The 10,227-nt window shown below is 38.3% G+C and overlaps 1 protein-coding gene across 1 annotated transcript in view; it reads left to right on the top strand.

Annotated features, from left to right (window-relative positions):
• Nucleotides 1-10,227, top strand: part of MRPS35 (mitochondrial ribosomal protein S35) — a 34,938-nt gene that overhangs the window by 21,025 nt on the left and 3,686 nt on the right. Inside the window, exon 7 of the mRNA XM_012732791.1 lies at nucleotides 1,499-1,568. Within this exon, the coding sequence (XP_012588245.1) occupies nucleotides 1,499-1,568 (70 nt within the window). The remainder of the gene's footprint in view (nucleotides 1-1,498; nucleotides 1,569-10,227) is intronic.

Below are 10,227 nucleotides of genomic sequence, written 5' to 3'. Positions count from 1 at the left end.
TAACTTGTTCTATCAACTTAACAGAAAAGTTGTTAATTCATACTTTCAGTGTACTCACACTAGTTTACTGATGCTGTGATCTTTATGTGCACAAGGAGGCTTTCCCAGCACAGTTCAATTATTGTTATTTTTAAACTTGATTTTAATATCTACATATGTAGAAATTTCAGAGACGATGTTAAAAGGAAATATGATTTGCTTATGATTAATGCTTAGTTTTTTACCAAGTCCAATTATATAAAAATCTTATAGTTCAAAGTTTAAATTATTCAGTTATATATAGAGTAAGTTAATTTATCAAGATATATAAATAAGTAGAATTTAAGAGCTAGTCTAGAAGTTTATAAAAGCTGTACTAAATTTGTCTTATATGAATTTATAAATTGGACCAATGGATGTTAAAAATGTTTATTGGTATACTTTTATTAAGTGATTATTTTGTTTCTAGAATAATCTTTTGGTTGTTTCTAAATTATGCCAAAATTTTTATGAAAGACCTACCTCTAAGGAAAGGCAAATGGGATAGATATCATTTTTCCCTCCCTATCTGGGTTTCATAGCATTTGAATATGTCAGTGCCAATTAGGCTTATATCCTCTTCTTAGTGGTGAGAAAAAATAGCAGGATAGCAACAGTATGGAAGCAGAAAAAGCTTGGGAACTATGATTTTAGATTATTACCATATGGGGAAAAATAGATATGAAGTGAATTAAAATATTCTTTTTGCCATCATTAGAAAATGTCATGGTTTTAGTTTGTGCAAATTTAAAAATACCTTTTAAATGTTATTGTTTGAAATTCTGTAAGTATCTGATAAGTTTATTAGGTATCTGAGTGTATATCTTTTATGGGAACGATTTAGAGGAGAGCACCGTTAAACACAAATGACAGAATAAACAGTACAGTTAAAGTCATTTGTCATGTCCTAGTTTTAGTTTATATTTAGGCAAAATGTAAGTAATTGTTTCTTTTTCTATAGTGTTTTATCAACTTCAAAGCCAAACAAGCTGTCTCATATTTATGTAGAAGTTTTACTGGATATTTGGTCACTAGTTTCCTTTTTAAGACAATAGCAACAATGCAGCTTTGTATATTATAGCTCAGTTTTAAAAGGTGCAATTATGGGAAATCAGGTGAACATTTAGATCAACGTTTCTCATCAGTCTGCTTCTGTTTAAAATGAATTCTGTAAGTGCTATCCAAAGTTCTTAGCCCTGAAAGTGTAAAGGACACTTGGATTAGACCCAGTTGTGTTAAAAATAGAGCTCAGCTATTATCAGATACACATACTCTGGTCAAAGCTGAGAGAATAATAAAAAGAGCACCAGTTTTCATATCCTCTAGATAAATTTTTGTATTCCAAGAACAGAATTTTCCTACAGCAGATAAGGAATACTCGAATATAAGTTTGCCTTTGGATTTAGTATTTGTATATTTTTCAAACTATTCTTTGTACAGAGTTTTTAGAATTTTGACATTTTCCCTTTCTCTCTTAAAGGTGCCCTTTAAGGAGACAGAATTATGATTATGCAATGTATTTATTGACAGTTTTATACCATGAGTCTTGGGTAAGTTATTGTGTATGAATGTTTAATGATTTTGCTTGAAATTTGAATGATTTTAACTTTTCCAGTCTGTGTGACATGTGCTTACCTGAGAGTTTCAGGAACTCAAGATGAGCAAGAGAGTAAATGACTGCCGCAGCTGTGAGACTGGCCTGCACACTGACGTATGCCAGGCTGTTTCGGGATGCATATCAGTCAGACAGCTTAGTTGCCTTTAGAATCCTTAGCTTCTGATCTTGACTGGGACATTCACAATTTTCACTTTGAATTTTTCATCTGAATTTGACTGAAATTTGTGATGGTTATGGCAGTGTAATCATCACCCGTATCATGTGAGATTTTGTAACTCATCTTATTCAAGTAGCCTACAAAATAGAGCTCTAAAGCATTGGTTTCTATATTTCAAGTGTTCGTTGAAACTTTTACTTTACATGTAGCTTTCATTTGAACACTTCCTTGGTACACATTAGGGACTGGTAAGGGCTTTTCATTATTTAAATAACACAAAACATAGTCTTATTTTAGTAGAAGTAAACATAGTCACAGTTTTAGTAGAAGTATACACATCTACGAGGAAAACTTTGAGTACCTACTCAAAGTTGTAACTAACATGTTGAGGGAACTCTTAAGTTCTGAATATTTCTAATAATTTAAAATTTGCACACAAGTTACATGCTTTGTAGATGCGTAGCAAAGGCCTTGAAATCAATGACATTTCCAGTCAGGAGTGTTTCTAGATTATAGACAGCTGGAGCTTCATAGAAAAGTGTTTCTAGGTTAGCGACAGTGTAGGGTTTATAGAAAAGAGGACTGGAGGAATTAGTTATGATTCTAGGGTCTCGGCAGGGTGGGAAGCAGTAGGAACCAGATTTTAGCTTCCAGAGTGAGAACATTCTGGGAGAGCCATCCAAGTGATATGGGCTGCTGACTAGGTTGTGTGCCCTTCCCCTGGCTGCTGTGGGAAAGGGGCGTGCTCCGTGAGTAGGTGTCTGCAGTGGAAGGTGGAACCACCTTCCATCCCCAGCTGTTGTTACTCTGTGCACACAGGCAACCATTTTAAAAGCTATCTATGGTCTTCCTTGATATTAATAATAAAACAGTTGTGGTATGATAAGAATGAGTGGAAAATAAAACTGCAAGGTTAGTAAAAAAACAAAAGTACCTGGTAGCTTTTCTGTTCTTTTGAGGTATTCTAATGATCACAGTTCTCGACTTGGTAGCTTTTGGCTACCAAGCAGTATCATAATAGCAGGTAATCTCTCTTTCCTGTCAATTGATTTTGTGAATGCCTTTGGCTTAACATAATTAAGTTCATGTTTGAACCAGACACATGGCTGAACTAGTTGCAATTCCATGACTGCTGCTTAAGGAGTTAATACCAAACAATAAAAACCAGCCAGTTTTGAGTCTTATTTTGCCAGCAGCCTGTAAAATGAATATGCCCCAAAGGAAATGACAGGCATAAATAAATTCAGGGTAAGTTGACTTACTGGATTCTTTCTGTGGTTCCATAACATAGAATCCAAACAAACTTGGATTCTGAATTCACACAAGGGGCCTTTGATCTTTAATGCTGATGACTTAGATGCCAGAATGAGTAGCCACATACAACTGTCCTAAACAGATATAATTAAAGAATTCCTATATTAAGTTTGGCTCTTGATCCTTTGTAAACAAGTACCATCAGTGGCGAAACTTTAAGAGAATGCAGATGAGCTGTGAAGTTTTGCAGAGCTGGTGGAACAGAATTTTTATTGAATTGAAATTCTTTTTTCCTTCACCAAAATGGAACTCATACATGTTACCACCTGGTATTTAATCAAATATTTAGAGAGTTCCTTTTTAATCCATTCCTTTATTTTTTATAGGCAGTATACCCCAAAGCTAAGTTTCCCTTCTTAGCTTTTTAACCTTTCCATGGAAGTTGCCTCTGAGTGGTATTGAGAGGTAAGCACTCAGTAGTTTTATGTGGCTTGAAGCATTGAAATTTCTCTGGAAAGATTCATTTAGACTCAGTGTAAGGAAATTACTGTTGTGTGATGGTCATAGCTCTTGAACTGAGAGGCACTGAAGTAACCTTCTCAAAGCAGACTGCAGTATAGGGGTTTGGTGATCAGTGTGTCTGACTGTGAAGGGTGTCTGTAAATATTGTTGTTAATCCTACAGTAAAGAAAGCTATATCTTACAATTTCAAATTCATTGAATCTATATCAGCTTCCAGTTAGCTTCACAGACACTATAGTTAGTCCACCAGAATCTTGTCATATTTGGATCTTTAAAACACTGTCCTACTCACATTCTAACATGACTGCTAGTAACAGAACTCCCTAAATTTTGACTTTATATGCTATTTTTTAAGCTTTCCACAAGTGACTTGGTTGAGAAATGATTGAAACATTTTGCAAAGTGGCTTCACAAAAGATAGACTTACACATGCTTAATAATGAGGGAAAGAATAAAAGCACTTGTTTTAGAAAGTATAGCTTATCTAAAATCAATTTCTAAGTGTTTTTGGATGATTCGGGTATTGAATTAATAATGGTGAATTATTAAAATTTGAATCTTGGATTGTCTTTTTGGATTTCATAATAGTCTTAAAACCATGAAAAATTATCTAGATTTGTAAGAAAGGGATTATGAGAACTCATATACTGAAAGCTTCTAAGTCAGATTACTTTTCTCTCTGAAAGAATTCCTTTTTAACGGGAGCCACATTGCAGACGTTTCTGATAAAAAAGAGATGAAGGAAGTCTTCTGTAGAAGATTGGTGTCAGTTTCATGTTTGGGATCATTGGTTGTGTGTGCTTGCTGGCGCAGACATTCCAGAGTGGATTAGAGGACACCTGAGCAGCATTTCTGTTGTTTTCATCATTGTCATCTTGTGGACCAGGTCTGGTGATCCTGTGTTGAGACTGCTGGATGAGGGTGCTGTTGCCTGGAGCACCTTTCACCCTAGGAGTTGAAGTTACAGTACAGTCTGTTGTGCTGGCTAGTTGGGGCTGCAGGAGGCAGGGACTCTGGTTCCTTCTCCTTGAAGTGTCACAGGAATGAATGGTGAATGGTTTTTCCAGAAGAGTGTGCAGTAGAGAAGTGGGTGAAGGACTTTCTAGCCTTGTAGGTGTTGACAGCCTGCAGGGTTTGGTGTGGCCAGGATCTCAGATCTACAAGGCAGAGGTAATGGAAGCAGCTGAAAAAAATTTGTCCTTGCCAGATAAGGAACAGGTTTAGTTTACTCTAGCGCAGATCCATAGTCGGAAGGGGCAGCACTGTGCAGGAGGAGTCTTTCTTGAGCTGCCTCCTCTCCTGTCTGGGTGTTCAAGAGGAGGAAGCAGTACTTAAGTCAAAGTACTTAAGTCAAAGGTCCCTGTGCTTTCATAACAACGAGCTGTTTATTGATTGATGGGTGATACTATTTGGTTGCCTGTCCTTTCCTTGGTGTTGACTATGGAGGTTAATTTGTGCAGGAAAACACTAGTGAAAGCAGGTAGGTTTCCTCATAAATATCGACATGATACAGGGCTATGTCTGAACTGGGTACAGGCCAGAGGTTCAGGGTGGTGAGAGGATTCACCAGAGTCAGAATGGGGAGCAGAACAGGCAGATCGAGAAAGTACAATGCTAAAGGGAGCAGTGGGCGAGACAGGAGAGATCTGCTGCCATGTGGGTCACCTCCAGGGCTGAGGATAGAAGTCACACAGAAGTGGCTGTGGCTAGCTTGCAGTGCTGTACCCTAACCCATTGTGCCACTGCCCAATTTTTAAGAACCATCTGAGCCAGTTCAGTGCTAGCTAACCCTCTCAGTGCACTTGACTGCCATGTGGGCCCCCCCTTGCCTCAGGAAGAGCTGGCTGGTACCCACAGACTGCCGTCTAAGCACAACTGCAATGAGTGTCAGACTGATGAGTAAGTTCAAATGAATGTTCTAATCCACCCCATGTTCAGCTCCCCCTCCCTCTGTTTCGTCCCACTCCCACCTCTAGTGCATGTGCCTTCTGGGACTGTTGTGGGTTCCTTTGGACATGTTTGCCTCACTCAGTCCTACTGCAGTGAGGACTCTGTTTCTTTGCTGTTCCCGGCACCTAAATAGCATCAGTTTATCAGCAGTCAGTAAAGTTCTTTTTGACAGACTAGAATTGAATCTAGTTACCAGTTGTCTTTGTTTAAGCATTTAGCTTTGGTAACTGAAAAATTGGAAGTCTTTTTTATCCATTATGGTTATTTACCTCATTTATGACTTTCAAATAACTTGGATTTTCTTGGTGCTTAAGTTGTCTTCCCTTATACACAGAGTGCCTTTCTTTAACGTTACTGGACTGTCCCTATGCTTCATGCCCTGGGCAAAGGCCCTTGTAAATTAGATGGTAGATGGTGACAGATGTGTGTTTGGTGGCACAGGCATCTCTTTGCCCTGTTATATCAGAACACACTGACTATTCCATGAATTGGTTATTATGTTTTTCCTTTGTGTTAAATTTATGCTTATAAGAGAAGAAAAGCTGATAGGTTTAAATTTAGATACTATTTTGTTCTTTGACATTCTTTTTACCACGTCTCCGTGTTCCTCAGACTGTGTCTGCCACTAGTGTGCACTATGATGTGGGCTGCTGTTTGGTTGCCCTGGGCTTCAATTTCCTGGTGTGTCAGATGTCTCACTGCCTCACTGGTGTTGTGTCATGAACTTCAAGGAGCCGATGCATGTCAGGAGCTAAGGCAGCAAGTGTTCTGGACCGTGCTGGTCAGCCTCACCTCCTGACACTTTCCTCCTGTTGGCCACATAAGGGTCCTAGTGCGCCCATCTTATCACTTAATTTGAATATATTCTTATTTATACCTTAATGTTAATACATTACAGCTACACTTCAAAAAAGGAAACAGTTATGCATGTCTGTCCTGGATATGATTTCAGAGGCTAAAAGTTTGACAGTTGATTATAAAATCAGGGTAAAAACTGAAAAGGAGATTTAATCATGGCAGTGATTTGAAAATGTCTTTAAAGAAGCCTACCAATTACCACCTGTATTTGTAGTTATATTTGGGTGCTAGACTTTTTCTTTTACTTTTCATCATATTCCCTCTTTTTTTGAGAAAATGTACACAGAACTCCGTTATGTCAGAATTCATTTCCATTAATGCCCAATTTTTAGAGGCTTTTAAATGAACTTTCTCCTTAAAGACAGTGAAATTAATGAAAAAATTAGTTTTTTTTTTAAGAAAGGAAACTTCCAAAAAGGTCATTTTAAGTCAAATAAATATAAAAATCTTACTTCAAATTTGTAAGTATGACCTTTTCCAAAGATACTGCTTGCTTACAAATGATACTGAGGCTTTTAACTGTAAAATTTCTAATGGGAATGTGTCATATTTCTAGAAATGCCTGCCCTGTGTTGTGGTACAAGTCAATCACATACTGTTTGCCAGGTTTGATCCTTTCCCTCCTTTTTCCTCAATGTGCACATTCTCCCAGGTGATACCAGGTATCACATGTATGCCGATGACAGCTCTTTTCTGGCCTTGAGCCTCTCTCCTGTGCACCTGTATTGCTCAAGAGCCACTCAGGAGTCGCAGACACTCAAGCCGGCTCAAGCAGAAGAGGTGTGACCAGGGCAAGAGCTGTACCTCAGACAGTGTGAGGCTGTTTTAGTCTGGGCTGTGCATTCCCAGGCAACTGGCTCCTCTCTGAGACTGATTCATTTCCTCTCTGGTCCATAGTCAATGGTATGGATTTTGACACCCCTGCGAGAAGGGGGAAGTGAGGTGAGGGTGACAAAATTAAAACCTAACTTCTTTCTTTGCAAGAGAGGGACTCTGCTCCAGCAGGCCTGGCCCACGGTGTGTGGGCCCACATGAGTACCCCAGGGCAGCACAGCTGGCGGGTCCTGGGCCTGCATTCAGGAACTGTAGTTGACTGGATTATTTGATTGGATGAAATGAGTTAGGGGACGCCCTTTGAATCATAAGTCTGCCAAACTAGTGTTATGTGGTTTTTGATTTTTTTAGTAGTCCTTATTTTCTAAAGAAAAGTTACTAATATATTTCTCTAATTAGACTTTGAAATTTTCCCTAATTAAGCTTTCTTTAAATCACGTAAACAATACTGTATGTAGTAGGATGAATAGCCTTATGTAAAATGATTGGCTTATACATTGAATTAATTTTGCTACATTGTCACTGTTAGCACATTTAATTAGTGAAATGGTGTTGTTTTAGCCAAGTCTCTTCTTTATTTTACCTGAAGGGGAATTTCAGCAGACACAATTTTTGTCTAAAATATTTGGATTTAGTTTTTAGCAGGGGTGCTTGGGAATATCAGCTTCTGTGAGTACTGCCAATCATCTAACAGCTTCTCAGTCAGTTATTTTAAGTGTGCTTCTAGCAGTGATGAACCAAGAGGGAGCTTTGTCTGTTGCTCTGTATTCTTGAAGTTTATTTGTTAAAGAGACTTTTTTTTTGGATGGGAACAAAAAAGATTTTTCTGATGATACCATAGTGTAATTCTTTAATTGGTGATTGGATTGAGGGATGTAATCACATTCTAATTTGATTTTTTTGTTAAACTACTGCTTATTTGGTATGAGCTTCCCCCAAGAAGTTCACCCTATCTGATCATTTCTCTTCCTTTTGAACCTAACACCACAGCTTTTTTTTAACTTAGAAGATACAGAAAAATTATAGGTTTTTTTTTTACAGTGGAAATTATAGGTTTTTACAATAGTGAAAAACAACTGTAAAATAAATTTTAGAGTCACTAATCCCAATTAAAATTCCCAAAAATCTGGTCTTGCAAGCTTTAAATAATCTTAATTTTTATGTGTACAGAATATTGTCTGGTATGTTTAGGTGGCAATAACAGGATGCCACACAGGTTGGGTAGTTTATAGCAGCAGAAGCTTAGTTCTTACGGTTTGGGAGGCTGGGAGACCCAAGGTGAAGATTTGGGTAGATTCGATGTCTAGGGAGGCACTTTTCAGGCTGTGTCCTCTCATGGTGGAAGGGGCAAGGGCTTTCTCTGGGCTCTCTGTTATAAGATCACTGATTCCTTTCACAAGGGTTCTGTTCTCATGACCCAGTCACCTCCCAAATGCCATCATTTTGGAGATTTCACTTCAACATAAATTGTAGAGACATAGCATTCAGACTCTGTGGGCATGTGAAATGTTGTCCTTTTAAGTTTAGACTCACTGGAACTAAAGCCAGGAACTTTAGAGGGAGTTCATTCAAGTAGTACAAAATAGATTTCAGAATCTCATAGTTAAAATCCTATAGTGCAGATCTGATACGTGTATGTGACAAAGTAGCTTTCCCCTGACTTGTCTTCTTTCATTAATGCCATATCCAAGCTACTTTTACATCCACCCACTGATTTATTAATTTCAGGTACTGTGTTTTTTCATTTCCACTGTTTCATTTGATTGTTCATTCTTTATAGATACCAATTTTATGTTGAAATACTTATTTAATCCATATTTCTTATCTTTTTCTCTGTTTTTTTAAACATTAAATTTTCATCACTTAAAATTTCTTTCTAGATCATTTGGAAATCTGCTCTCCTTGTTTATTAACTACATTTTTCTCTTCAAATCTTTCAATTGTCTAGTAATTGTTTCCTAAGTGCCAGACCATGTGTATAAAAGACTATAGAAGCTTCAGTTGATGTCATCTGTCAGGATGAGTTTCCACTTTAGTCTCTCAGCCAGAATGGGTTAGGGCCTGGTGGTTTTAATCTAGTGGGGATTTAACTGGACCAGTTTTGTAAGCTTTGGTTGACATCTAGTTTGTCCATTTTCCCCGGGGCTGTTGCCTGGGAACTTGGAGAATTGGCCCCCACATCTTACAGTGAGCTCAGAGGTGGCCCTCATGGTCATCTAGCAGTTGTGACTGCTTATGTGGGAAAGCAGGCTTCTTCGCTCTAGCTGGACTTTGTTTTCTAAACCTTTTGTGATTATGGAGGTTTTCACTCTGCCTTATGGAGCCTGACTGGTTCCCCAGGTCCCCAGCAGCTGTCCCAGAACTAAACTCAGTCTCAAATTTTGGGTTCTTCTCTTCACTCTGTCCCACCGGTCTTGGGTAACAGCTCAAACATGCTCTGTTTCTTTTATTTTCAGCAGAGTCCTTCTGTAGGGACTCTGCGTTCAGTGCATTAGAAAAGGCCCAGGCATTTTCAGGAGAACCCTCTTCATCTCCTTCCAGCCTAGAATTCATTGACTTCTTACTAATTCGGTAGCTCTGTGATGTCTTTAAGATTGGAGGGACGGTGGTGATGTCACTGACTATCCAGTTGTATTTAAATCCATGCCACAATCTAATACATCCTGTTTAAAAGTGGAAATACAATGTAAAATTACTATAATAACTTTCTGGAATGTTTTCCTCTAAAGGATTTTATCTCTTTACCCCTTAAAAGTATATGTATGTGTGTTTATTTTCTAAAGAACATTTGATTAAACATAGAAAGGCTTCACCCAAAGGAGACTGTAGATAACTGGAGATATTTTAATGACTTTTTTTTTTAAAGACTTATTTATTTCTTCGTACAGAACTGGGGTACAGGCCAGAGATGTGGAGGGTGAGAGGATTCACTAGAGATAGACCGGGGAGCAGAACAGGCAGATCGACGAAGTACACTGCTGAGGGGAGCAGCGGGCGGGTCAGGAGAGGTCTGCCA

The sequence above is a fragment of the Condylura cristata genome, unplaced genomic scaffold (assembly GCF_000260355.1).
Source record: "Condylura cristata isolate star-nosed mole 26May11 unplaced genomic scaffold, ConCri1.0 scaffold00036, whole genome shotgun sequence".
Lineage (NCBI taxonomy): Eukaryota > Metazoa > Chordata > Mammalia > Eulipotyphla > Talpidae > Condylura > Condylura cristata.
This window is presented reverse-complemented; position numbering and strand designations above follow the sequence as displayed.